Source organism: Diaporthe batatas (genome assembly GCF_019321695.1).
Source record: "Diaporthe batatas strain CRI 302-4 chromosome Unknown Contig00007, whole genome shotgun sequence".
Classification (NCBI taxonomy): Eukaryota; Fungi; Ascomycota; class Sordariomycetes; order Diaporthales; family Diaporthaceae; genus Diaporthe; species Diaporthe batatas.
The window spans coordinates 2,038,609-2,064,596 of record NW_025408554.1 but is presented as its reverse complement, the minus strand read 5'-3'; the positions used below and the strand labels follow the sequence as shown (position 1 = coordinate 2,064,596).

The 25,988-nt window shown below is 54.6% G+C and overlaps 6 protein-coding genes across 6 annotated transcripts; 4 read left to right on the top strand and 2 right to left on the bottom strand.

Annotated features, from left to right (window-relative positions):
• Positions 1 to 55: 55 nt before the first annotated feature.
• Positions 56 to 4,550, top strand: KVR01_006988 (uncharacterized protein; the record flags this gene model as incomplete). Its single annotated transcript, XM_044786802.1, has 3 exons — positions 56 to 359; positions 516 to 2,618; positions 4,396 to 4,550. 3 exons carry the CDS (start codon positions 56 to 58, stop codon positions 4,548 to 4,550), a joined length of 2,562 nt encoding a protein of 853 aa, XP_044644419.1.
• Positions 4,551 to 6,416: 1,866 nt separating this feature from the next.
• KVR01_006517 (uncharacterized protein) lies at positions 6,417 to 7,161 on the bottom strand (the record flags this gene model as incomplete). Its single annotated transcript, XM_044788134.1, has 3 exons — positions 6,417 to 6,824; positions 6,899 to 6,987; positions 7,056 to 7,161. The coding sequence occupies 3 exons, from the start codon at positions 7,159 to 7,161 to the stop codon at positions 6,417 to 6,419; spliced, it is 603 nt and encodes a 200-aa protein (XP_044643948.1).
• Positions 7,162 to 9,868: 2,707 nt separating this feature from the next.
• Positions 9,869 to 16,257, top strand: KVR01_006914 (uncharacterized protein). The gene is made up of 3 exons (XM_044783957.1): positions 9,869 to 12,468; positions 12,579 to 12,757; positions 12,832 to 16,257. The coding sequence occupies exons 1-3, from the start codon at positions 11,734 to 11,736 to the stop codon at positions 12,893 to 12,895; spliced, it is 978 nt and encodes a 325-aa protein (XP_044644345.1). The 5' UTR covers positions 9,869 to 11,733; the 3' UTR covers positions 12,896 to 16,257.
• KVR01_006683 (uncharacterized protein) lies at positions 13,320 to 15,284 on the bottom strand (the record flags this gene model as incomplete). The annotated part of the gene is made up of 1 exon (XM_044784318.1): positions 13,320 to 15,284. One exon carries the CDS (start codon positions 15,282 to 15,284, stop codon positions 13,320 to 13,322), a length of 1,965 nt encoding a protein of 654 aa, XP_044644114.1.
• A 136-nt stretch (positions 16,258 to 16,393) lies between the features above and the next one.
• Positions 16,394 to 19,494, top strand: KVR01_006770 (uncharacterized protein). The gene is made up of 2 exons (XM_044795035.1): positions 16,394 to 18,022; positions 18,112 to 19,494. Exons 1-2 carry the CDS (start codon positions 17,368 to 17,370, stop codon positions 19,107 to 19,109), a joined length of 1,653 nt encoding a protein of 550 aa, XP_044644201.1. The 5' UTR covers positions 16,394 to 17,367; the 3' UTR covers positions 19,110 to 19,494.
• A 201-nt stretch (positions 19,495 to 19,695) lies between these two features.
• KVR01_006959 (uncharacterized protein) lies at positions 19,696 to 25,987 on the top strand. Its single transcript, XM_044782760.1, has 2 exons — positions 19,696 to 24,160; positions 24,212 to 25,987. Exons 1-2 carry the CDS (start codon positions 20,471 to 20,473, stop codon positions 25,232 to 25,234), a joined length of 4,713 nt encoding a protein of 1,570 aa, XP_044644390.1. The 5' UTR covers positions 19,696 to 20,470; the 3' UTR covers positions 25,235 to 25,987.
• The last annotated feature ends 1 nt before the right edge of the window (position 25,988 follows it).

Here is a 25,988-nt window from a genome sequence, read left to right as displayed (position 1 = left end):
TTCACTGGCATCAACGCGGCACGTACTGACCAATAATGGGGCAGACCCAGCAAACATGATTATGACCTTTATTCCTCGAGCTGTCGTTGCTTACTCCGGTTTCGATCGCATACAGACGTATCTAGTGAACGGCCATGATCCAGCCCAGCCGTTTGAAATAACCAGAATGCCAGTAAGTGGGCCCGTGGTGAGAACGTCCACAACTGTCGTGGTGGAGTTGGCCAGTGTTTCCATCCTAGGCACAAATGGGTCGAACCACATCCTGAGAGACATCAGCTTCAAGATTTATCAAGGCTCTCTCATTATTTTGACAGGGCCAGTCGGATCAGGGAAGACTACCCTCGCCAGGGCGATACTAGGTGAGATCCCTTCATCTCAAGGCATCGTCACAGTCTCTCCGGAACGCGTTGCCTACTGCTCGCAAGTCCCTTGGCTGCCCAGCGAAGTGATTCGGGATGTAATCTGTGGTCCGGAAGCACCACATGGAAGAGATGAGGCTTGGTACCAGAAAACAGTTAAGGCCTGTTGTCTTGATTCAGACTTCAAGGCATTTCCGGACGGCGACCTGACGGCCATAGGGAGCAAAGGCATGAACCTCTCTGGCGGGCAACGCCAGAGGGTAGCTCTGGCCCGCGCACTCTACTCACGGTGCAAGATCATGATCTTTGACGATTGCTTCAGTTCTCTGGATGAGAAGACTCAAGGTGGAATCATTGAAAACCTTCTTGGGCCAAAAGGCATAATACACGACGGCACGACAACGGTCGTGTGGATTACGACAGCGACCAAATGGTTCAACCTGGCCGATGAAATCATCATTCTCGCCGACGGCGTCCTGAAAGAAAGAGGAACATGGGATCACCTTCGAGAGCACGACCCTTCCGTTGACCAGGTCATCCATCGTCAGCCCGAGAGGCCTGTGGCATTCCCCGAGGCTCGAACAACAATAAACAAGGCTCAGGCAGAAATTCAGAGGGACGGCTCAAAAGATCTTGCCCGTAAGGACGGCGACCTGTCCCTGTACAAATACTATATGAAATCCGCAGGACTCGGAAGCATTGCGGCCATGTCACTTTCTGGGGTGATGTACTCCTTCTTTCATACCTTCACAAACTACTGGTTGAAGGCATGGACGGACTCCGGATCAACAAACACGATATTATACATGACAGGTTATGTGCTCCTCCTTGCGCTAGCATACGTCTCAACGGTCACTGGAATGTTTTATACCAACCTGCGTATTGCCCCAAACTCTGGCCTCTCTCTTCACAGCCGCCTTCTGGTCGCTATTACATCCGCTCCATTGCAGTACTTTTCAAACACAGACTTGGGCACGATACTGAACCGCTTCGGGCAGGATATTCAGCTGGTCGACAAGCAGCTCGCGCCTGCGCTCCAGTCCCTCAACAACCAGGTCTTCAAGCTTCTTAACCAGACGTGCGTGCTTCTCGCATCGCAGCCCATGATGGCACTCTCGCTACCATACAGCGCGGTCGTTGTCTATGTCGTCCAAAAGGTGTACCTGCGCACCTCACGTCAGTTGCGCCTCCTGGAGCTCGAGTCCCGCGCCGCCGTCTTCTCTAGCTTCCTGGAGACTGTGCAGGGGGCACCGACCATTCGCGCGTTTGGTTGGGGCCGCGAGTTTGCAAGGAAGAATGTGGCCGCCCTCAACAGTTCCCAGCGCCCCTTTTATCTGCTACTCTGTTTGCAGCGGTGGCTGAACGTCGTGCTCAACCTGCTTATCGCTGCCATTGCCGTGGGCACCATTGGGTTAGCTGTGCTTTACAGGTCCTCCACGACGGGCGGGATGATTGGAATGGCGCTGAACGTGGTCCTCGTCGCGAATACAACGCTGCTTTCGCTGGTCGGTGCCTGGACGGATCTCGAGATCTCGCTGGGCGCCGTGGCGAGGCTGAGTAAGCATCACTTTTGTCCTCGCACGGATCCCCTTGCTTTCATACATTGGAATTTTCTTCAGTGCGACACTTTAGTATGCGTAGTAGCACTAACGTCAAATCCAGAGGAGGCTGAGACGGAGACTCCACGGGAGACCCAGCCAGATGAGTGCGACCTACCGCCTAGCAGGTGGCCCAGTAGGGGTGAGGTTGTCCTGGGTGACGTGACAACCGCATATAGCTCAAAGGCGATTGCGCTTAGGGCTATCAACCTAAAGGTGCAGGCGGGCCAGATGGTGGCAATCTGCGGGCGGACGGGCAGCGGTAAGTCCTCGCTGGTCCTTTCGTTGCTTCGATTGCTCGATATCACTCAAGGTATCGTGACGGTCGATGGCGTCGACCTGTCTTCCCTGCCGCCGTCATTGGTCCGCGGGGTCGCATTCATCGCTGTACCACAGGAAGCCTCATTCCTGCCTCAAGCAAGCTTGCATTTCAACCTCGACCCGGAGCTGAAAGCACCTCGGTCAGTTGTCAAGGCTGCTTTGATGCGGACTGGCCTCTGGGACCTGCTTGGCGGCGACGGGCCAGACCGGGAGAATACAACGTCAGCGGATGAGGAAGATAGTGAGGGAACTTGCGTCCTCGATGAGCCCTTCTCCTCCCTGCCCGTGCTCTCAGCTGGCCAGAGTCAGCTCCTCGCGGTGTCTCGGGCTCTCGTACGCAGCTCTATTCTGTCAGGTACTGCTACTTCTGCGGAGGACCACCACGTGGATGATGACGGTGTCGGCCCCAGACCAATAGTTTTGCTTGATGAGGTCACATCGTCACTTGATCCCGTCACAGAAGGTAAAGTACTGGACCTGGTCCGAGAGGAGTTCATGGACCGAGGGCATACCGTCATGATGGTGACGCACAATTTGGACGCGGTGAGAGGCAAGATGAGAAAAGGGAGGGATGCGATTGTTTGGATAAGAGAAGGTCGGATGGAACACGTAGAGGTCGTGTGAGGCTCGAGTGGTCCCCGGCTGTTGGCACATAGAGAGAGGGATCTGCATCAGGAAAGCATGCGCCTTTCTGGTGTTTGTGTTGTTATTCTGAAAATCAAATGGCCCTTTTGCGGCTGTGCCGTCCCGACGCCATTTCCATGCAAAATGATGATATAAAAAGAGCTCTGGCTCAATAAGCACGTCTCAGCCGTTCGGCGGGTCCAGTCCTGTTAGAGCCTATGGAGCGCTCTGGGTCGCAAGTGAGGTCTCAAGAAAGCGCTGCAGGTCTTCCAAAAGCATCAATACAGCATTCCTTGACTGCTCAACCCGCTCTCGCATCTTTGCCTTCGCCTCACCGGGTTGCAGGCGGGGTTCATCTCCTGGACGCAGTCCTACTGCGCCTTCTTGCCATTCACGGCGTTGCCGTTCGTTATTCTGCTTTCCTTCTCCGCTTGCTCTCTCCTTCTGGTTTCTGCGATCTTCTCAGGCGGCACCGTCAACGCCCGGATGCCCAGGTAGTTGCAAATGGACCCAGTCACCAGAAAGGCCCAACGGAAATATGCGATCATGGCGAATACGAAGTACCCGTACAGGTATGCCGTCTCTACCTCCGCAGTGACGGCAGGAAGTCCAAACCGTGGCAGGTTGCCCAATATCGCGCCACCGACCAGTGGGAACAGCATGACTGTCCAGTATGGGAAGGGCTGGCGCGTCAGGTGCGCGAGGATCATCTTGGTCGTCATGCGCCCAAAGACGAAGCTCATGGTCAGGCAGAACAGCACGAGGTGGTTCTCACGGCGTAACGTGGAAAAGGGGCTGTATAGCCAGAATCCGATGGAGAATGTGTAGACAGCCATGGGTGTCCACTCGAGGAAGACGGGCGCAATGGGTAGTTTCTGTCTGCGGCGCGCCTCGATTACATGTTTGATACAACCCGGCACATGGACGAACAAACCGCCGATGATTGTGAGCGCCCACACGTCGCGCACGGCGAGATCGCCGAGCTGTTCTGCGTAGCCAAAAGTGTAGTCATCGCCAAGGACCTTGACGACGGGCGTCGTCCAAATCTGAGGGCCGTAGACCCCGGACAGAGCCATGATAGAAGCTGCGATGAGAAGACCCTCTGTCGGGCCGTTGATGAAGCCAAGGTAGAGGGTGTGGCTATGGTATGTCTCCCAGGTGGAGAAGAACATGGGTATGCAGGGGCACAGCGCGGTAAAGACGCCCGTCTTGGAGGTGCCGAGCCCCATGGCGGCCGTCTCGAGGAGCGAGGCGAGGGTGCAGTTCAAAGAATCGATTCCGTGGTCGAAGAGCTCGCCGAGACCGCTCGATGTGCCCGTCCTCCGCGCTTGTTTGCCATCTATGTTGTCCATGGTCTGGTACATGAAGAGACCGAGTGCGAAGCTGAAGTATAGCCATGAGGGCCCCTGGTGCGGAACAGCGGTTAGCTGCAAGTGGTGGTCCCTGTCCTGCGCAAGCCCGGGCGAGGCTCGATGCTTCAGGGTCGGGGGAAGGACATACCGGGCCTATCAGATCCGGCACGAACAGGGCCAGCAGCCCAACATTAGCCAGGATGAAGAAGAAGCCAACGAGCGTGACCATGTTCGGCGCCATCCACACCGGCAGCAGACCTGCGGCCCAGTTCCACTACCCCGCGCGGATATGTTAGCTGGCCGGATTTCTCACGGTGCTCGGGCGGTGGGCGCGGAGGCTCGCGGCGAAGACGAAGATTTCGAGGCGGGGATTGGCACGTACGTATGGTCGAAGGATGTAGTATGAGACGGGCGACTTGTCAACAGCAGAGTATTTATACGACTTGAGATGTACCAGTGCGTCTTCCGAGACGCACTCGGCGGCGGCTTCTTCTGCAGGCCACGATTCCTGGGTTAGCACTCGGAATTGGCAGGAGCAGTGGCACCGGCGCCCCAGCTCATGATGAACCACGACGGGGTGGCGGGAAAAGGGGTTCACGAACTGCTGTTTGGGGCCATTGTACTCCGTATGGTCGGTGCTGCGGCTGCCCAAATGCAAGACACTACAGAGATGGACGAAGCAGAAAGAGGGTTCGCGGCGCGGGCAAGTGTGCTTGGTTTAAGCCTTGAGGAGCAGCATTGCCTGTTGTGGGGTGGGAGTGGCAGTGTCCCGAGGCCAGGCCGGACGAGTTGACTGAGAGTGTCGGGAGACTGAGAACCTTGGAAGAGCTTGTGCCTAGTTACTACTACGTTTCGAGGCTCGGGACAAGGCAACCTGCCAAAAGACCCAGATTCGTCACTGGCGGAGGCCGGCACTGCTTGCTTGATTGGCCAGCGCAGCACTTGGTCCATGACCCCTGCAGCTTGTCCCACTTGCACGCCCTGCTGGCTGTACTGCATACCTGAGTACCTAGGTACATACCCAGGTAGGACTGTCCACCATTGTACTCGGCAGACTACGCCAGCCACAGGCCTCGGTCTGTCAACGATCCCTTCAACTGAATACCATCCTACGTACTGAACCGAGGTCTCGCGCGGTACTCTTCCAGATACCTACCAGTGCTACCACAGTACCTACCTACCTGGGAGGCAGACTGGGGTACCCCTGTCTCAGGCTGGCCTGCAGATCGAGCTTCTAGAAGATGTCCTCATTGCTCATACGGCAGTGCCGTCCTTGAAAGATGATGCTCCCGTGAGTAGACGGCATGGCGCATGTGTCCCCAGGCTATTCTGGCTTCTGAGAGCCACACGCCGCTGACACGTCAAAACCCCCACTGCTCAGCTCGCCGTCCCGAACATAGAGTGGGCAATTTGGTTCCCACGGATGTTGCAATCGCGGCAGCTCCAGACCAACCAGCATGCGGGAAAGGCTTGCTGCAGCCACCTCGTCAGGCGCGAGTTGTCGGCCCAGCCGGCAAGATTGCCTCCAGGAGGCCAGGAGGCCAGGAGCGCATTAAGATCGACTGTGTATACCCTCTTGAACTCTATTTGGGTGAAAGAGGTGCTCTCCTGGTGTGGGGCTTCGCCTAGGGCCACGCAGCTCGATTGGGCCTAGGCCAGGTAATGAATCACTTTAATGAACGTCACATTGCGTCGTCGGGCCCTGCAGTTGTGCGCCGCCGTCACACACACAGGGACAGCTTGAGTTGTCGAGTGACTGACTGGCAACTCTACACCGACCTGTCCAATACCAACAGCACAAGCTCTGCGCATAAATTGCTTCTTGATGATGCTAATACGACCAAGTACATGAATCGCAAAGAAGAGAGTAGCAAAACGCCTCCCCGACAAAACCCTGCTCCCGATGCAATGATTTACTGACGCCGCGCACATATTTAGACATTAGTCGCTCTGGTGTTTATTACTTTGTGTGTGTGTGCGCACATGTATGCAGGGCATTCCTCCCAGAGAGCAAGCCTCTGCCGGTGAATGCGTTCCCCAGTTGAGTGGGCGTTGCTGAGGAACGTGAGACAAGTGAGACAAGCCCTTCCCGAGGGCCGGACCTCCGAGACCAGAGCAAACCCCCCTCAAACCCTTGCCCAGCTAGTAGGTGCTGAGTTCTGTTACAACAGGTACGCGAATCCCACGAACAAGACACCCAGCGTACCACTCACGGCGTACATACTAGCCGTCTCCAGCGAGCGTGCCACTGCGGCGCCGCTGGAAGACGATGATGACGAACCACTCGACCCGGCCGGGCCGTTGAAGACGGTGGTCTCATCGGCGGCGCTGGAGCTGGAGGTTGCTGAGGCTGTTGACGTCGCGGTCGAGGTAGTGTTGGCAGTTCTGGGATGTGAGGCTCCGCAGGGGTGGTCCTGCCTGCAAGCGCTTGCGCAGGTGCTGTCCGACCCGCAGCCCTTCTCGCACTGATTTCCCCACTCCGTGCAGACAAAGTAGGGAAGAGTCAGGGAGTACTCGGACACATTGGGTTGCGTGTTGTCGCCGCAGAGACACCCGTATGTGAGAGTTTCCTATGAAGGGCATGAGTGTGTTAGGGCCTCGCCTCGCCTCGGTCATCCACACCGGATCAGAGTGAAGCACGTACCGGGTCACAGGTATTCACCTGGGCACCTGTGCCTGATTGGTCCATGCAAATCAAGGGGCATGCGCTTCTTTCATCCCTGCACCAGCTCTCTGATGACGAGGAGTCAGCGGCCTGAAGAAATTTAAGAAGGCGATTCAGCCGAGACAGTTGTGCTCACCCCTTGTGGTTCGTGGAACGCTGCTGGGATCGATGAAGTAGTCCGCCCTGACGGTACCGACGAGGGCGGTGGCTACCGACAGAAAAACGGTCTTGAACGAAGGCATCGTGTCGAGGGTGTGTCTGAAAAGTGATATCAAATGGTGATGTTGTATGGTGCTTCAGAGCTAGCCTTTGGGCACAGTTTGGTCAGTGCTGCAAGTCCTGTTGGGGATTTTGGAAGATGTACACTGGGAAAGGCAAAAGGAGAAGAAGAAAAGAGGTCTGAAACCGGGTCGAAAAATGACTGAAGGACACTTTCCGCGCCCGATGGAAGACTCACACGTCCGGGAAGGAGCCAATGTAATGTAACCGACTCGAGCACCGATGTAAATAGAAACCCTGGAACCTCGGAAGGTGTTGAGAAAGGGAAGAAGCTGTCCAAGCGAGGCGGACACAGTGCAGGCCAAGTGTGATGCTTGGTGAGCTTTATGGGATGGGGAAACAGCGAGTGACAACAACCACGGGACTTTCTAGACAGAGACAGGATATCTACATATGTATAAACAAGAGCTCTGGAGGAAGAGGCTCGAATCCCGGGGAAGGGCCTTGGGAAGAAATCACACGAGAAATAAAGGAGGCACCAGAGCTAGGGCCCCTGTCCTTGCAGGAGGACACGGCTGCTTTGGATATGGAGAATGTGGAGCAACTTAGAGTTGAGCTCGACCTTATTTGAGTTAGGCCGGGCTTGAATCCCCGGAGGACCAGCGGCGGTGGGTAGGGATCTGGGCTTACGGCTGTGGGAAGAAATCCGAACTTTGGACCGTCAACCGAATCAATTGGACCCTCTGATTGGGCACCAGGCCCCCGTCAAGATTTCAGTCGTCTGTCGGCCGGGGGCAGGGGTCCAAGGTAGCAATCGGAGCGGTGCTGTGGCTCGGAGTTCTGTACGGAGTACTGTGGTACGCAGTATTTCCAACACACGGGGAGGAGGGTTCTTCTGATGGTGCCACGGCGATGCTTGGCCTACAGAGGATACACGGTAGGCAGTGGAATGAGGTCGGTAAGCTACCTAGGTACCTAGGTGGAGCTACCTAGGTGGAGCTACCCAGGTAGGTGACCTAGGCACCCGGTAACCTAGGCACAATCCAGGTAGGTGCCCACCTGGGTAGGCACTCAAGCTTATCTCGAGCTGCCATCCATGCAGGGCACTGTGTAGCAAATAGACGGATACATGGCCGTGTATGTAGGTGGTTGGGGGGTGGGGGACCCTTGGGGAGGTGGCCCTGTCCACGCCTCTCCCACGCCTCTCCCACGCCTCTTCCACGCCTCAAGGTCGCTCATTTTGCGGGCAGCTGTTCTCTGGGAGGCAATCTCCTGCCTCCCAGCCAGCCAGCCAGCCAGTTTTCTCCTGGACAGACTCAGCCAACGTTCTGGCTCTCTTCTCTGGTCTCACCCATCACGAGGTCGTGCCAGATGTCCAAAGGTGGCAGGGTGGCTAGAACTTCGTATTCACAGTGTGCCCCAAGACCCTTGAGCTTGAGGACGCAGGCAGCGTCCACGGGTGGGTGGCACCCGGCTGCTCAGATCGGGCGGGCCGTGCATTAGCCCAAGCAGCTACACTAGTATCCCCCTCTGCGTGCCCACTGCCCACGCACGTCTTCAGATCTTCCAACCCCGTTGTTGGGAACTTGGGACAACAGCTAACTCCCAGCAAGTCAGCAAGTCCATCCGTCCCAGTTTGCTTTTGGATACGGGCCGCCCATCCTGCTGTGCGTCCTGCTGTGCGTCCTGCTGTGCATCCTGCTGTGCATCCTGCTAATAATAAGCATCCTGCTGATGACGGTTCTGGGTTGAGGTACCTCCGTGCTGTCGCTCCCCTGCCCACCTGCTGGCCCCTCGGCTTTGTGGTCAGGAGAGTTGCCGGAGCGTGAGCCGCATTGCGGAGCAGCACAGGCCTGGGCCTACCAACGGGTGGCTCGCACCGAGTCTTGTGGCCTCGGGTGGGGGGGCTGGTGGGGGGCTCACAACCTTTTTGCTCCGGAACATCCTGAACTCCCTGATGGTGGCAACACCAACGCCCACCAAGCCTATGGATACGAACTTCTTTTTCTGTCGGCTATCGTGTCCTGAGGGCCGCTTGACAAATGCTGCCGGGAGCTGCCGCCCCTCAACTACACTGCCATGCCACGCCGGAAATGGCCAGGCAGTCTCATCGGGCACGTGTACAGTGTACACTACACTATAAGTGCGAATTACTCCCACCGCACTAGATTGACGGCCATTAGTAATAGGGCCCTCCTCTCCTACGGTGCGGATCAAGGGTGCTATATATAGTAGCATATATACCTAAGTATAGAGCACCTGTAATAGGGTTAAAGAAGTTTTAAGACACTTTTTATTTCTATATTTTAATTTTTAAAATTTATTTATTTTATTTTTAAAAAACTTTATAATTTAAATTAATTATTTATATAATTTTTTTATTTTTTATTATAAATATAAAATATAAAATATAAAATATAAAATATAAAATATAAAATATAAAATATAAAATATAAAATATAAAATATAAAATATAAAATATAAAATATAAAATATAAAATATAAAATATAAAATATAAAATATAAAATATAATTATAATTTAAATATTAATTAATAAATTTTATTATAAATAAAATTTTATTAATTAATTATAATTAAAAAAGTTAAAAATTAATTATTAAAGTTTATTTTATATTATTATAATAATTTTTTAAATTAAATTATAAGCTTTAAAAGAGTAATAAAACCTTAATTTATATTAAAATATATATTATAGTAGTGTTAGTAACTTACTTATAGACTTAATAGTATTAGATCTACTTAATTATATAGTTAAGTATAATATGCTCTATCTGCTAGATATCTTCCTTCTCTACACGGACGAAGATAGAGCTAATGTCCACTTACCCAGCAATTATGTCTACTCACCCAGTTTTTTTCGCCCACTTACCCAGTACAAGAATTTACGTGCAGGGCCTATATAAAACTATGTACCTGACTAGGATTCTCCAAATTTTCGATACTTTCGGTATAAGCGCCTTCTGGCACGCCTTCTAGCATGTCTTTTGGTATGCCTTCTGGTATGCCTTCTGGCACGCCTTCTGGTATGCCTTTTGGCACGCCTTTTGGGCCTTCTGGCCTGTACGCATTCAGGTACCAACTGAGCGTTTAGATGCTAACTGAACGCTAGAAGGCTAGAAGTCTAGAGTGCTAGAGGGTTAGAAGGGGTACTAGAAGGCTAGAAAGAGTGTAGTTTTTACCTTTACCTTCTTGGCTTTTGGCCTTTTGGTGTTTAGTTGGCATTTGAATGCTTAGTTGGTACTTGAATGTGTGTAGACTAAATGGTGAAGGTGAAGGTGAAGGTGAAGGCAAAGGTGAAGGCGAAGGTGAAGGCGAAGGTGAAGGCGAAGGTAAAGGGGTGCCAGAAGGGGTGCTAGAAGGCGTGCTAGAAGGCGTGCTAGAAGGGGCTTGTACCAAAAGTATTGAAAATTGGAGAAGGAAATCGTGCTATGGGGTTTCTTGGTGCTGACTTAGAAGGTACTTATAAACGTGAGGGAGTTGCTTAGAAAAATTGGTACTGGGTGAGTGGTTGGTGGGAACTGGGTGAGTGGACATAATTGCTGGGTGAGTGGACGTTGGCTTACGAAGATACCACAAAGCTGTGGGGGGCTTTGGGTTTAGCCCCTTGTCCAAGTATTGTACTGGAGTCCAGATCTGGAAGCATCGGGTAACCGTGGACAGACCGAATTGCACATGGCTGCCTTGTGTCATATAGCCACGCCAGTATGATCAAGCTGCTCCCGGAGGCGCGTGCCTCGCCGCACTCACGCAGCGAGCCCAGGTCGACACCAACCTATCGTGCAACCCGCAGTGGCTCAGTCGCAGCAGCACTGGAGCAGCCGACTGAGGCCGGCAGTGAACTGGATGCCGAGACATGGGACGGCTGGACACCGCTATTTGAGGCGATTGAGAATCACCATCTCCCTACGGTGAAGTGGCTGGCCGGAAAGGTGTCAATCTGAGGCAGGGAATCCTTCATGGCTTGTCCATGTTAGAGTGTCTACGAGCCTTTGGCGACCAGCGCTGTCACCGAGGATTCTACTGTCGTCACTCGTGCCAATATGGCGATGGAACCCCGGAAGCACTCAGTCGCAGCTCTCCTGTTGCTCTTGTTTGCCAACGTCGTTTTTGGCGAAATGTTGATCTTGATGTTTGGCGAGCATTTGTTTGACTTATACGAGGAAGCAACACAAACGAGTCCTTCTGGGTGCATGGGAGCAACAGTTGGTAATTATACCAACCACCTTGGTCCAATCAATCAACCGCTCTCGCCGAGGCTCAAGAACCCACAACTAGGTGGTACCCGGGCCTGCCAGGGTTCGCAAGTACCGTCGTCCCATGCAGAAGTGTACTTTCAACCGCAAGAAGCACGGGGGACGTGCAGTGGTGTCTCCTAGTAGTGGCACCCGGAGTGCCCCACGGGAGCTTGGGCTAGCCCGGTTCAATTAATCCCGTCCTCGAAAACTTGACGTTTCTTGCCCGTGTTGATGTTCCCCTTTCCCAATCGCATCCGAGGACAACTCTGCCCGCCCCTTACAGCAGCCCGACTGCACGATTCAATCGAGGTCTGTCAGTGGCCTCGCCCAATGGCTTCATGGCATCGGCGGCACATCCTCGCATCTCGACCCGCAGCTTGAACGGCCGAGTCGGCGGAAATGGGACAACCAAGCGAGTCGCAGATGATGATGATGACAGCCTTGTGACGGAGCAGTTCCCAGCGTTCGACCCGGCGCATGACGGTAGCGAGGACGATCTCGCATCAAGCAGCCACAACTACACCCACCAGCAGCCCAGTGCCCTGACCGACGGCGCTACCATGGACGGCATCAATGACGGCTTCGACGACGGACAAGAAGACTCATCTTACCACCACGCCGGCAATAGCCCCGACGCCGCAGACCTTCCGCCGACACCCTTATCCAACGTCGACCCTGTACCCGAACCCGACCATCAGAGCCACCAGCGCCAAAAGTCCGCCCCAGAAACGTCCATCGTGACCTCGCCTGCGGTCACGTCGCCGCCCTACTGGGCGCACGGCCACACGACTAACGGCACCGGCGGCGCATCACGCGCCAACCATGGCAATCAATCCACCGAGAGCCTCGTGCCGGGCGCAATCACACTGCAGGACAATGAGGCAGATGACGACGATGGTGAGCCCTCCGACCGACAGCGCAACTCGGAGGAGACCCGTACGTCGTACGGCCGCGACAGGAACAGGGCGTGTTGGGCCAAGAGCGTCGAGGTGACGAACTACGTGGTTGTGAATAGTAGCGCTACCAACATCGGCGCATTCGTCGTCTGGAATATCAGGGTCCAGACGCTAAGTGTAAGCGAGCGGCATCACATCAAACTCCGGCGGCGAGCAGGTGGATACAAGTACCTGATCTGCCCGAGGGAGAGGCGAACATCCTTGTGCTAACCGCTTGTGCTGCTTAGGGGCCTTTCATGAACATAAGGAAGCGTTACTCGGAGTTTGACGACTTCCGGCACCAGCTAATAAGCACGTTTCCCAACTTTGAGGCGGCAGTACCGACTCTGCCGCCCAAGAGCGTGATCTCGAGGTTCAGGCCCAAATTTCTCGAGAAAAGGAGAGCAGGGCTGCAATATTTCCTCAAGTAAGCTATGCCGAAAGGCCTCCAGCTCTGCAAGTAAAGCAAAGCGTCCTGCTGATACATGACCTACCAACTAGCTGTATACTGCTCAATCCGGAGTTTTCTGGGTCGCCTGTGCTCAAAGACTTCTTATTTGCTTGAGCTTAGCCTGCAAATACCGCTGGAAAGCAATCAAGCACAGGGTGCAGCGCTTTGTGAGGCTTGCAACCCGGAGAGCTTTCTGATACCCCCTTTCGAGTACATATTTTCTCAGAAGAGTGTAATGATAATGAGCCACAGCTGCAGAGCCATTGGAGAAATTGCATACACTGTGTTGAATAGGCCAGATGAGTGACAGGCCCGGAAGGCATCCTTTTAATCAAGAATAGCAACAGTAATCCATTATCAACATCGAATTGCTGTTGCGGGCGACCATGTCCTGCCCTGCCTTGTACTCTTGGGGTATAACTTAATACGTCATTGATTCGAGCGTAATGCCATCGCCTCGACTTGTGCGAAACGCCAGGCTGGCCGTCGAAACCGGCCGCTCATTCTTCACCGTGCTGCTGCTGCTAATCAGAGTCTGTCACGTCGCAACATCTGGCCTGCTCTGCTCTGCTCTGCTCTGCTCTGCTCTGCTCTGCTCTGCTCTGCTCTGCACCCGTCGATGCAGGGCTACCGGTAACTTCTTTGGCTTGGTCTCCTTCCCCTTTTCCTCAGCGGTCCCGCTCTTCTGGCCATCTGTTGCCGTTGACGTCAGCCTCAGCTTCTGCATCACCTTGGCAGTGGCCCTATTCTCCCCTCGCTTCTTGTCATCCTCCTCCTGCTGCTTCTCGAGGAACCGCCTTTCCGTTTCTGCACTCTGCGACTTGTCGCGCGCGTCCTCCTCGCGCCTCTGGGCCTCCTCGGGATGAATCACCTTGTCTTTCTGGTGCGCTGTCCTCTGAAGAAGCTTCTTGCCCTTCTGCCGCGTTTTTATGTACGTCTCAAGCCCCACCAGGACAGCGTAAGACTTGGATATTGAAACGTGAGACATATCCACGCCTTCGTCCTTGAGGTTGCGGACAAAAGCCCTGAAGTTTGACGCCGGCGGCCGATAATGACCCGAGAGCGGACTCAGGCTTGCAAGCCTGCCATTTTTTATCTTGATGAGGCCCGCGGCGGAGATGCGTGACCCCTGGACGAATGAGGAATGCTGAAAGGCACCGCTGTCTTTAATGCCGACGTATAACCGGAAGCTCGTGTCTGCGACAAAGATCCACGTGTTTTTGCGAACCGACTTCCGCAAGAGTGTGTTGAAGATCGTAGAGGCGGAGATATGTGTTACCTTCTTGACCCCTTTCGCATCAGTCACGCCCGGCGATGCGTATTTAGCCGCGCGAGCAGCCTCGCGCTCGGATTCAGATGCGGTGCTGATACTGCTCGCCCTGGAACTTGGGTCACTCGGGAACAGCCTGGGCTGGTTTGGGTACGTGGACTTTGGTTGGAAGGCAGGCGTCTCCGTGTCGTCGATCGGAACAATGCCGTGAATGCTATCCCTCCAGTCTTCTGTGGTATCGATCCGAGCCCCGTTCTTGGCCCAACACAACCTGCCGTCCAGGTCGACTTTGACCAGGTAGTATTGGCGCTCTTCCCGCGAGAGGTATCGCACCTGTTCCCTCTCCAACCGGTCGCGTGGGCATGTGCTCAATTCGACGTGCCGCCCATCGCCATGATCCAGCCAGTAGAAGAAGTTTTCGTGTGTATCTGCCTTTTTCCATTCTTCGTGATACTGCCTCAGGTTAGACCCGTAACGGTGTTTGAGGTCGACCATCTCGAGAAAGTACTGCAAGCCCATCATCATTGTCGCATCGTTTCGCCTCCTAGCTCTGGTCTCCTTCCTCTTCTGACGGGTCTCCCCCTTCTTGTCAGAGGTTTCTGGGCCTGAATCCGAGTCCGAGTCTGAGTCACTAGAGCTACTATGGTCGTCTTCCAGATCGCCACCTGCCCTCCTCGCGATCGTCGCGATCTTGTGCCAGTTGTATCGAGCTGATTTCGACCGCTTTGCAGCTTCCGTGTCTTCATGGTCAGCCTCGAAGTCCCCAGGTACTGATGTGACGGTGTCATGTCTTGCTCTCGGGGTAGTGACCGTCCTGAACTGGAGCTCCCTCAAGGCGTGCGTCCACCTGGAATTGGCGTTTAAGCCCAGGCCCCTCATTTCTCTTCGAGTCTTGTAACCCCGATACGTGCGCTGAATCATCGTAGCAGCCCGATGGCGCAATATGTCATCGCTGTCATGACCCGTCCCCACGGCTGTGGCACTTGCGACAGCGGCGGCCAGGGCGCTGGTGTTGCGGGATGGAGAGTGATCCTTGTGTCGGCCAAAGATACTACTGCGATGAGGTCGGTTCCTGGAGTCCATAGTTGGGCTGGGCTGTGGTGCCTCCGTGGATCTGCGCTTTTGTTCCTTTTCCTTTTCGCGAGACTTGCGCTTCTCTTGTTGCTCTCGAACAAGTTGCACCTCTGCTATTCGCAACATCTCCTCGCCCGTGGGCGCCACCAGAGAGTCCATGTACTGTTTCTTGGACCGTGCAGATGTTGCCGAGTCTATGGAAGCATTTGAGTGACTCTGGCGGTCTTGGCTGTTCTGGGCCTCCATGGGGGGTTTATAATCATGGTTGTATCCAGTCTCGCCGGCTTGCACCGACGAGGGGGTCTGTGGAGGAGTTGGTAGGCCGGTAGGGATGCCGTTCTTGATCGGTGCGGGCGATGACGTCGATGTATTTGGAGCAGTTGCAGCCACCACCACCACACTGCTATTCAAAGGATCCATCAAGTTTAGAGCTAGAAGTGAGTGCTATTTTGCCTGGAGACTCTCAGGTTTCTCTTGTCCACGCAATGGTGTGGACTGACACAGCAAGAAAGAAGAGTGGAGGGCACACTCAAAAAGAGTAGTTTGCAAAAGCAGGAGTCAAGGGAATGGAGGAGAGCGTGACAAGAGGAGGAACAATCATCATGAGATGACACGAGAGGGTCTGGTGCTGGGAGGATTGTGACAACTTGAACCTCATCAGCGACGGCCGGTGATGAAATACTTGCCATTGCCAGCCCTGTTGTACCTTGACCTTCGGACTAGGCGGGGCAGGACAGGGAAAGGACCAGCACAGCAGCAGCTCATGGGCCGATGGTTGCTGATGGCAATGGGTGATGGGTGATGGGTGATGGGTGATAGGTGCTGGCGTGACCTCGGACCTGACGGCATAGGGCTGTGCCAGGATTCAGGCTCATGTGGCCAGGCCCAGTGCCTTGCTGCATTTGTAGCCTGGACTCATGCCTGGTTGACCAGAGAGTCCAGAGTGCTTCAGCAGCAAGTGTTGGAAATACCCAGCTGGCAAGGATCAGACCCTTGGCAAGCTGATTCCGGCCTCTAAGCCATCGACATGACGGGGTTGGCACAGAAGGGAATGGCTGGCGCAGCCGGCTGGATCTGCATCTCAGAGGGGAAAACCATTACACAGGCTTGGCACCAGACGGCTGGACGGCTGACACAGAGTATGATTGCGGCCTGCAGTCTGGGGCTTCCATGTCTGTCCGAGGCAAACTGGTATATTTATGGTCGACCCAAACTCAGAATGGAATAAGATACCGAGATAACAGGTCGCAGCTGCTGTCACGGCTGCACCGATGGGTATCTATTCTTGTCCATGAAAACGTTTTATCCTCTCTGTCAACAGGAAGGTGTGTGAAGGGGATTTGGCATTGATTTATTCCTGTTTCTTCTTACAAGGAGAAGCCGGGGAGGGGTTGGACAGGGTCAATCCACCATCATACACAGTATTACATTGTGCCCCGATATTGGCCCCAGGGTTAGGAGAAGGGAGGAGAGTCCTTTCCAAGATCCCCATACCCGAGGTAAGTATCAACCTGCTACTGCCTACTTCAGGTAGGCTTCAGGTAGGCAGGTACTTGAGTTACTAGCTGATGCATAGGAACTGTAGTACCTACCTAGGTACCTAGGTATGTACATTCACAGGGCACAGGATCACAAGCAAAGTCCTGGTAGGTATCTGCAGCAGCTTTTTGTGAACGTTCTTGATGGCCCTGGGACAACAGTAAATCCATATCAGCAACTCCTAAAGGTGCCAGATAATAGAAGACATCCATAAGAGATGAGCAAGTAAACTTGGTAGGAGCCTTGGTGGGAGCGGTGGTAGCGGGTGGGGTGGGCTCGGCACAGGCAAACATCAAGCCGTGTTAGTGCATTGAAATGGGGCAGAGGGTGAGATTAGGTCAATGGATGGGGAGTGGCATGAAAGGAAGTGATCTTTATCAGCTGGCTTGGGCTCTGGGGGCCCCAAGCAGGCAGTCACAAATAGCACTGTTAGGGTCAGTCTATAGGGCCTGGCTGGCTGTCCGGCAGGGCTGGCTGGCAGTGGGCAGCAGCTAAACACTGGGCTGAGATTGAGGAGGCAAGGAGGTCTGACGCAGGAGAGCGGCCAGCCAAGCAGGCGGGCGCCCGCAAAATTTCCCACCCAGCCGTCGTGACTGTCAATGCATCAAACAGCCTGCCATCAGATCTTCAATTGACACGACCGGTTTCCATCATTCCGAGCGACCCTGCAGGACATGCGAGGAGCAAGTTGCCTGGCAGAAGAATGGCAATGACTGCGACAAGCACTCGCTCTACTCGTAGAGCCGAGCCTCTCGTTGCCCTCCCTCCACTCCCACACGCTCATCGAACCACTGCCTCTGCCGCTGCCACGCGCCTGCACCAGCAGAACTCCAGCCGGCCCCTCAAGCGCCTGCACGACGCGACAAACCTGAGATACGACCTCAAATCCCCAAAGAAGGCCAAGATCACGGTCGATATCCCTTCAAAGAGCCAATACCAGGCCAGGCTGTTCCCAGAGAATGTCGACGCCAGGCAGCACCACCGCCAGACCCCGACCCCGACCCACAAGCCCCCTAAACAGGACCATCGTCACCCTGCCAGCACACCTGCTGCTCCGCGCCCGCCGCCCGCCGCCGCCCCCAGAGCAGCACTCGAGCCTGCACTCGCACCCGCAACCGGCGATGCAGCCACCACCACCGCCCATGATGTCCCCGCGCCCCCTACAAAACACAGAGAGAAGGTCGTCAACGGCATCAAGCATGAATTGGATCGGCTACAGCCCAGTTCGGCCGACATGGCTGCCAGCAACGGCCAGGGGCGCAAGCTACGGTCGCAGGAGGGCGTCCGCTTCAAGAGCGAGCTCTCGGCCTACTTTCCCGAGTATGACGAGGTGATCGGGAATGTGCCCAAGGAAGAACGTATGTAATGTCTCCCCTTGGCCCCCTGATTGATCTCTCCCACGCCCTCAACGACGGCGCAGCTGACAGTACCTGCGTGTATGTTGCAGACGCCCTGATGCTCGACACCCCCATAGCCGTTGTCGACACATATCCGTCATCCGCCTCCACCTCGGCGCCGCGCCACGGGCCCCACCTAGCCCCCTCAACTTTTCCAGTCCGCAACTACGGCGACGAGCTGTTCACAAATCTCAACGATTCACAGACAATCGATCTGAGCTGGTTAGAGAGCCAGCACAGGGGCAAGACGTTGAGTGATCCACTGCCCGACTCTTATTATGAGTCGATACACAGGAAGGAGTCTCGAAACGAGAAGATCACGAGGAACGCCGAGAGGGGACGCTCCCAGCATGAAAAGGCACAGGTCATTCGGCTACTCGACGGCCTCAAGGGCCCTGATTGGCTCAAGACCATGGGCGTAAGTGGCATTACAGAGAGCAAAAAGAAACAGTTTGAGCCTGCTCGGGCGCATTTCGTCCACAAATGCGAGGTGGTATTGGGCAAATTTGCGAAGTGGGCGGCCGAGGAGAAGAGGCTTAAACTCGAGAAGGAGCGCGCTGCAAAAGAGAGCATCGCCTCAGAGGAGACAGACTCGTCTAAAGCTGAGGAAGGCGACGAACACGACGAGGTTTCGGAACGGTCGGCGGACGAAGTGGAAGGCGGCGAAGAGGATGGCGGAGAGGCGGACAACAGCGACAGTGACCCGCCTGACATGAGCGACGTCGATGCATCGGCCAAGCAACTGCATGAGGAGGCCATGGAAAGGTCCCGCATGGCTGCGAAATCAGCTAGAAGACGTCCGCCCCGGGCCGTGTCACCACTGCCGCAACCAGAGTTCACGTCGTTCTTCAAGAAACCATACCAGCGAGATGCTGCGCTCAACAAGTCTCGTCGACGTGGGAGGACGGTGCTGGCGTGGGGCCAGGCTCTACCTGAGCTCGAGGAGCACGACTTTGTGCTCCCAGAGGAGTATCGAGATGAGGAAATGCTCAAGGCGCGGGAGCGGAGACTCAGGATCCTTCGACGTGGATCAAGGCATCGTGGCTGACAACAGTTATGTTGGGATGTGGTCTGGGAGGAAGAGGACGGCAGGGCATCGTCTTTGTAACGTGGGAATCTTAGTAGCCAGCGGTCAGGGGCTCACAGGTAGGCGTCACGGCAGCGGCGTAGTTGTAGGGATCGTTTCAGTAGGTGAGCTTGAGGGAATAGGAATTATACAGACCAAGATACCAATACCAGCTGATGACACGGTACGTTTGTGTGCAGGTAGTGTGGTTTTGCTGGTTTATACAACAGCCGAGCCACATTCACCAAAGTGCCCTAGGAATTGACAGTGGATTGGTTTGTTTGTATCAATGGGCAACGGGCCATGAGCAGCAGTGTGCCCTGCCATTGCCCCAAATCGGAGGCTGAAAACGGGCGAGACAGCAAGAGAGGGAGGAAGAGCTTAGTTGGAAGGGGGTGAGAGAAGGCTGGCTGGCTGGCTGAAGTATTTGTGTCAGAAAAAGAAGCCAGCCCACCCCTGGTTCCACGGGAGAAACTTCGAACAGTTGTGGGGGCCGGCACATCCTATTCACCCTGTGCGACCACAGACATCTTTCGAGGTAAATCTGGTCAGTGTAGTATATAACCCCTGTCCTAGACTCCATCCCCCGACCTCTTGCTGATCCACCATGTGAAGTGCCAGGCTGCTGGCTGCTGGCTGCTGGCTGATGGGTGGGGTTATGAAGTGCGTGGGTACCAGTACCTACACTAGGCACCTGCCTGGCAAGGCCAAGTTCCCAGGCCTTTGTTAATATACCTACCCTACTTAGGGAACTAGGTACTTTTTGGTGGCCCCTAGTAGGCTCGTGAGACTGTTTTATCATGATTTCAACCTCATGCAGTCCATATCAGCGTCACCATTCATGTAAAGGACTTCCATGTGGACAAGTTTGCTGGCAGTGACAAGTGACTTTACTTGGTCCGTGCGCTCCCGGCTCGAGTCCATAGCTCCCAGCATCACTGCGTACCTGCCAGCTACTTTAGCCACTAGAGGTACTGATCGGACGTAACCGTCCCCATCAAACTGCCCCAATCCATTCTGCGACCTCCTTCTCTCTGTACCGTCGCAAAACAACTTCGCCTCTGCTACCAAATTTGCATCACCCATAAAGAATATACCAACCCCAGACCAGAATCCCTCAACCTCCCAATCAAAACCTTCAGACCACCTGCTCCTACTCGACAAAGCCACCACTAGCCCGGCCTCTGCTTGACCGCGTCTCTGTGCATGGCAGCATCCAAAGGTGCTGCGCTACGCGGTGGTTGACCACTGGGGGACGGGGTTTGGGGTGTTGGAATGCGTCACGGAGATAACATCAACTAATCACCACTCATCAAGCGGAGCGTTCTCCCCGGGGAAGCAATATGCCAGGCGTCATGGACAATCCGACAACCATCACCGGTGATGGCATCGCTGCCGCCCCTGAAGAAATCATTTACGAGCCGTACACGGTAGTCGAGCAACGCGTCAACTTGGACTTCAACTTCCAGGCGAAACAGGTGCGAGGCATGACCATGATCAAGATCTTCCACACCGGTGGTGATGAGCCCGAATATGTCAACATCGACGCTCGCCAGTGCGAAATCGACCTCGACAGCATCACAGTCAACTATCAGAAGGTTAAGGCCAGATACAGGGACCCCTACGAGTTCATGGACACACCCAAGGGTTTTGACTGGAACGTACAACAGCACCATGTTAGAACAAAGCGCATGAAGCGGCTACAGCCAAACATGCGCGGCGACTTGCCCATGACCGGCAGGGAGACCAAGGGATGCCAGCCGGCCAACGGGGCGCTGCGGGTATGGTTGAAGCCAGAGAAGATCGTACTCAAGCCCGTACAAACACCAGGGGCGGCAGCCCCTCAGGAGCCCATCGAACCACACACTTTCAAGATCGAGATTCCGTTCCGCATTACACATGTTCGAGACGGATTTCATTTCGTAGGAGTCGATGATGGCGACACCCAGTACCCGCACGTCTATACCCGACACTCTGTCGAGCCTGGGTATGCCAGCTGCCTCTTTCCCTGCGTGGATGATCGGACCAGGGTGAGACAGTGGGAGATCTCGCTCAAATTCCCACGCACTGTCGGAGACGCTCTGAAGCAACCTCTCGCCTCGCATGCTGCGGGCCTCTCACCGTCTTCCAGCGCTCGCCCAGCCGGTCCTAGACCGCAGCCGGCTCATCGTGAATTTGAAACCACGGAAGAAGATAAGCTGTTGGATATGACAGCCATATGCTCCGGTACCCTCATAGGAGAACACGAGGAGAACGATAGTGGCGAGAGTAAGAAGGTCATGAAGTTCAACCCCAAGGACTGTGGTGCCCATCACATTGGCTTCGCCATCGGTCCATTTGAGGACGTGGACCTCTACTCGACGTTTCGCAGCGAAGAAGACGAGGCAAAGCTTGGCGGAAACGCCGTCAAAGTACACGGTTACTGCTTGCCTGGCAGGAGTGACGAGGTTCGAAATACCTGCCAGCCGCTGGCTCATGCAAGCGACTTTTTCACCTTGACGTTCTCCAAATACCCGTACGAGGAGAACAGCTACAAAATATGCTTTGTAGAGGAGATGGTAGAAAGCACCGTGCCGCTACAAGCATTCTCTCTTTGCAGCACCCGGCTGCTCTACCCTCGAGATATTATTGACACGGAGATCGAGGTCACGCGGAAGCTTGTACACTCCCTGGCAACCCAGTACTTCGGAATTTTCATCAATCCGAACGAGCGAACTGATACCTGGATCGTCTGCGGCATCGCATACTTCATGACGGACCTTTACTTGAGACAGCTCTGTGGCAACAACTACTATCGGTACCAGATCAGGACGACAGCTGAGTACCTGACCGAAGTGGATCATGGACGCCCTTCTCTGCAGGAGTTGGGACGATACCTACACCTGGGAGATTTTGAGATGGAGTTCATGGCGCTCAAAGCACCACTGGTGATTTTCATTCTCGACAGGCGATTGCTCAAGTCTTCCAATAGCGCTGGAGTGGTTCGCGTTATTTCCCAGCGCCTTCGGGAAGCTATGCAGGCTGCAGATCCTTTCGCTGCAAATTTTGTGGTGTCCTCGGAGCAATTCAGGAGAGCCTGCGAGAAGAAGGGACGCTTGCGCCTCGAGAGCTTTTGGGATCAGTGGGTCTTGAGCTCTGGGTGCCCAAGGCTTCACATCTCACAGAGGTTTAACAAGAAGAGGCTGGAAGTCGAGCTGACGGTCGTCCAAAACCAGGTAGAATGGGCCAAAGCAGATCATCCCTTGGAGAAGGATGATTTCTGGAGGGACGTGCTGGAAGAGCGGCAAGGCGTCCTCGCAGCTGAAGTACCGCTGACTTTCACTGGCCCAATGACTTTTCGGGTCCACGAGGCCGACGGCACGCCTTACGAGCATTGTCTTGAGATGAAGCAGGATGCTGCAGCGACCAAGGGGTCCCGACTTGCGATGCCATACAACACCAAGTACAAGCGCATCAAGAGGGTCCGCCAGAAGAAGCGAGAGAAAGACCATACCAAAGCTCCGGGGGCTGGTCGCGGAGATGCAGATGGGCAGGATGAGGACGGAAACGAGGATGACGAAAAGGGGCACACCCTCAACATGTTTGGGGACGTCCTGATGGGCGAGGAGGACATGGCGTCGTGGAAACTCGTGGACTGGGACAACGACCAGCAACAACAGATGGACCAAGAGTCTTATGAGTGGATCCGAGTCGATTGTGACTTTGAGTGGATCTACTGTCTTGAAACAAACCTCAAGGTCTACATGACGGTGGCTCAGCTCCAGCAGGACAGGGACATTGCCGCTCAGGTGGAGTCCATGCTGCAGCTCACGCGCAACGCGCCCAGCAATATTCAGACCACTACCTTGTTGAGGACCCTTTATGACGATCGCTACTTTTACGGCATTCGCACCATGGCTGCGCAGGCCCTCACTGGCCATGCCGAAAAGGCGAACAACTTCCGCGGAATGCGCCACCTGATTCGCGTGTTCAAGACCTTTTATTGCTACCCGGACTCGGCTAACCCACGGCCAAATGATTTCACGGACAAGAAGAGCTATCATGTGCAGTCGGCCATCCCCGCAGCTGTTGCAAGAATTCGCGGTGGGCAGGAGTTCTGCCCGGAGGAGGCCCGGGAATTCATTCTTGACCAGCTGGTCTTCAATAATAACGATGAGAACACGTTCTCGGATCATTTCTACGTCGCTAAGCTACTCGATGCCCTTGCCACTAGCCTGGTTCGGGCCAAAGCCACCGAGGCAGCTGACGAAGAACAGGACTACAGCAAGTTACAGTCATTTGCAGAGAGGGCCATTGCGCAGATTGAGCGGTACCAACAAATGGACGAGGTATTCAGCTCGTACCAGAACATCTGGACACGCACAGCGCTTGATTGCAAGGTCAAGTTAATGAAATCGGGTGTCATGGCCGTCGACGGAATCGAATTCATGCAGTACTTGACCCCGGAGACGTTGGATCTCGTGCAGATCAAGGCATTCGAGTCGCTGATTGAGCTCGGCCTCTTCTTGAGGCCGGGCCTCATGAAGTATCTGTTGACAAGCATGAGCCTCTCTTCATCGCCATTTGTGAGAGACCGACTTTTCAAAGCATTCACTCGTGGCTTGGCCTCCATCGCCTTCGGAGACTTGGACGTTGATGAAATTCGACCACACGAGCTCGGCTCCAAGCCCGCCGGGCCTCTTCAGGTATCTCAGAATGGTGCGCAGCGCGATGGCATGGCCGTGGACGAGGAAGACCACGGCGGTCTAATCGTCGAGCAAAGCGATGCGGTGATTAAACAGAGGCAGACCGACGCAGCCCGTCGCGTTGACATTGCGGCTGCTATCAAGGCAATGAAGGAGGCATTGCAAGGCAACAAGGACTTGCAAAGGCAGTTGTGGAAGGCCGTCGATTCTCCTGTCCTGGGCCTTTCTGAAAAGAGAAACCTTTTAGAGCTATGTTCCACCTTGTTCCCCCAGGAGGATGAGATGCTTGTCACGATGAAGTATCCGGTGCGGTGGACAGCGGTGAAGGGTCATTACCACCGGGGCAAGGCAAGTCTGATTTTGGCCCCTCGTTTTGCATCGGCTGCTGACATGCATCAGTCGCTCGTTATGACCTTCAAGCAGACGTACAAGACCTCGTTGAAGCGGAGGCGTGAAGAAGTTGTATCTGGGCAAGCTTTGCACGCGGTGCCCAATGCCATGTCACCCGCTCCTCGTCCGCTTACGGACCAAGAGAAGGAGCAGCCAAAGAAAAAGATGATCAAGTTGGCGCATTCCGGACCTTCAAGGACTGGCGCACAGTCCCCGGCGCCGTCCCCTGCCCCCGTCGCTCGGCAGCCGTCCATTGCCGTCGCTTCTCCAGCCCACCCTGTTCCTGAGCTCGAGCGAGGTGATAGCATTGCGGTGCAGAATCGCCCGACCGTGAAAATTACCTCCACCCCCCAGTCTGCTCCAGGCACGCCCACGCCAGAGCCTTCTCGCCATGTCATCTCGAATTCGAAGGCGGCCAAGCTCTCAAAGAAGCGTAAATTGGCCGATACTGACGCATCCCCCGCACCACGACGGTCTCGGATTGTAACCATGAGTTACCGCCATCTCGCCGGATATAAGAAGCAGCAGATTTCGCGTATCCTCTCATCTAAAGCTGGGGCCATGCCGTCATCGGACTCCATTGTAGCCACGCCAGTTGCACGAGCAGTCCCACCGACTACGTCGCCTGCCAATTTCGAAGCAGCAATGATCTCTTCGTCATCTTCCATCGGCGCGGGCTCATCTTCAAATGCCCAGGCATCCCAACAGCAGCAGAAGACGCCTTTGCCTCCCGGAAAGATAGTACGCAAGCCTCTGCCGACAGGGGCATCTCCTCATAGCGCCGTCTCGCCAACCTCCAGCATCGCGGCGAAGCCTTCAGCAACTCCTCGGCAGCCTTCGCAACCGCAAACGACCTCGGCGTCGCCATCTCGTCCAGCCTCACCAGTGGTCTCGCGCTCATCGACGGAGCCTGCGTCGAAACCAAAAAAACTCGTCAAGCTGAAGCTAAAGCTTGGGAACAAGTCTCTGTCCGGGTTGCCTAAAGACAAACCAGGGCCGCCACCACCTCCCGGTGAACAGACGCAGCCATAGGGAACCCTTGCTCAGGCCAGCCAGCCGTCTCCAACATGATTGGCTGGCGCCTAGCATTTGGGGGTGTTGCTTCTGAATATTCCACTCATTGCGGTGTGTGCGAATCGGCAGTTTTGTCGGCGGCAAATTCACCATTTGCAAGGATGTCCCGGATCTAAGCGATTGCGCCGCCGGAGATTGGTTGGCAACTAGTCAATCTGCCTGGTGCTCGACTTGGAACCTTTGATCCCGATGCTCTTCTATTGTCCCTTTGGAATAAGGGCAGTGTAGAAGACTATAAATGAGGTGCGGTCTACTGGTCGAACTCAGACAAAGAAAAATGCACCGAGTCCCCCATATATCATCATACTAATCCACTCTTCGAAGAAAGTGTACCCCACGGTACTCGTTTCTTCCGCCTTTTTCGCCTGCGTCGAAAAACGTGGTCTGAGGTTTCATCAAACCAGGGCCAGACTGTAAGGTTTGCGGCCTGGTTGGCCCGAGGCGAATGAGATCGGCCTGGAATACACCGTGGTTCTGAAGTGTGGGTAATCTTGTTGGCATCACAATGAGAAGCATGGCGTTCAGGTTCAGGTTCAGGTTCGTGCATTGCAAGTCAGCGGGCGAGGGAGGTGGCGTAGGGTATGGTAGGGCAGGTTTGCAGCGGATGCGCACGGTCGAGACTGGATGAATTCATTCATGAACAGTAGGAATGACGAACGGAGATGCGTTCTTATGACAGAGCATCTCAATGTGATTTACTTCCCGCTCTCAT

What these genes read in the sequence shown, in the direction of transcription:
- KVR01_006914 (XM_044783957.1), top strand. Translation starts at nt 11,734, where the DNA reads ATGGCATCGGCGGCACATCCTCGCATCTCGACCCGCAGCTTGAACGGC. An exon ending in TCAGGGTCCAGACGCTAAGT is followed by an intron (nt 12,469 to 12,578) that starts GTAAGCGAGCGG and finishes TGTGCTGCTTAG; the next exon opens with GGGCCTTTCATGAACATAAG. An exon ending in GGGCTGCAATATTTCCTCAA is followed by an intron (nt 12,758 to 12,831) that starts GTAAGCTATGCC and finishes CCTACCAACTAG; the next exon opens with CTGTATACTGCTCAATCCGG.
- KVR01_006959 (XM_044782760.1), top strand. Translation starts at nt 20,471, where the DNA reads ATGCCAGGCGTCATGGACAATCCGACAACCATCACCGGTGATGGCATC. An exon ending in GTCATTACCACCGGGGCAAG is followed by an intron (nt 24,161 to 24,211) that starts GCAAGTCTGATT and finishes GACATGCATCAG; the next exon opens with TCGCTCGTTATGACCTTCAA.
- KVR01_006770 (XM_044795035.1), top strand. Translation starts at nt 17,368, where the DNA reads ATGGCAATGACTGCGACAAGCACTCGCTCTACTCGTAGAGCCGAGCCT. An exon ending in GAATGTGCCCAAGGAAGAAC is followed by an intron (nt 18,023 to 18,111) that starts GTATGTAATGTC and finishes TGTATGTTGCAG; the next exon opens with ACGCCCTGATGCTCGACACC.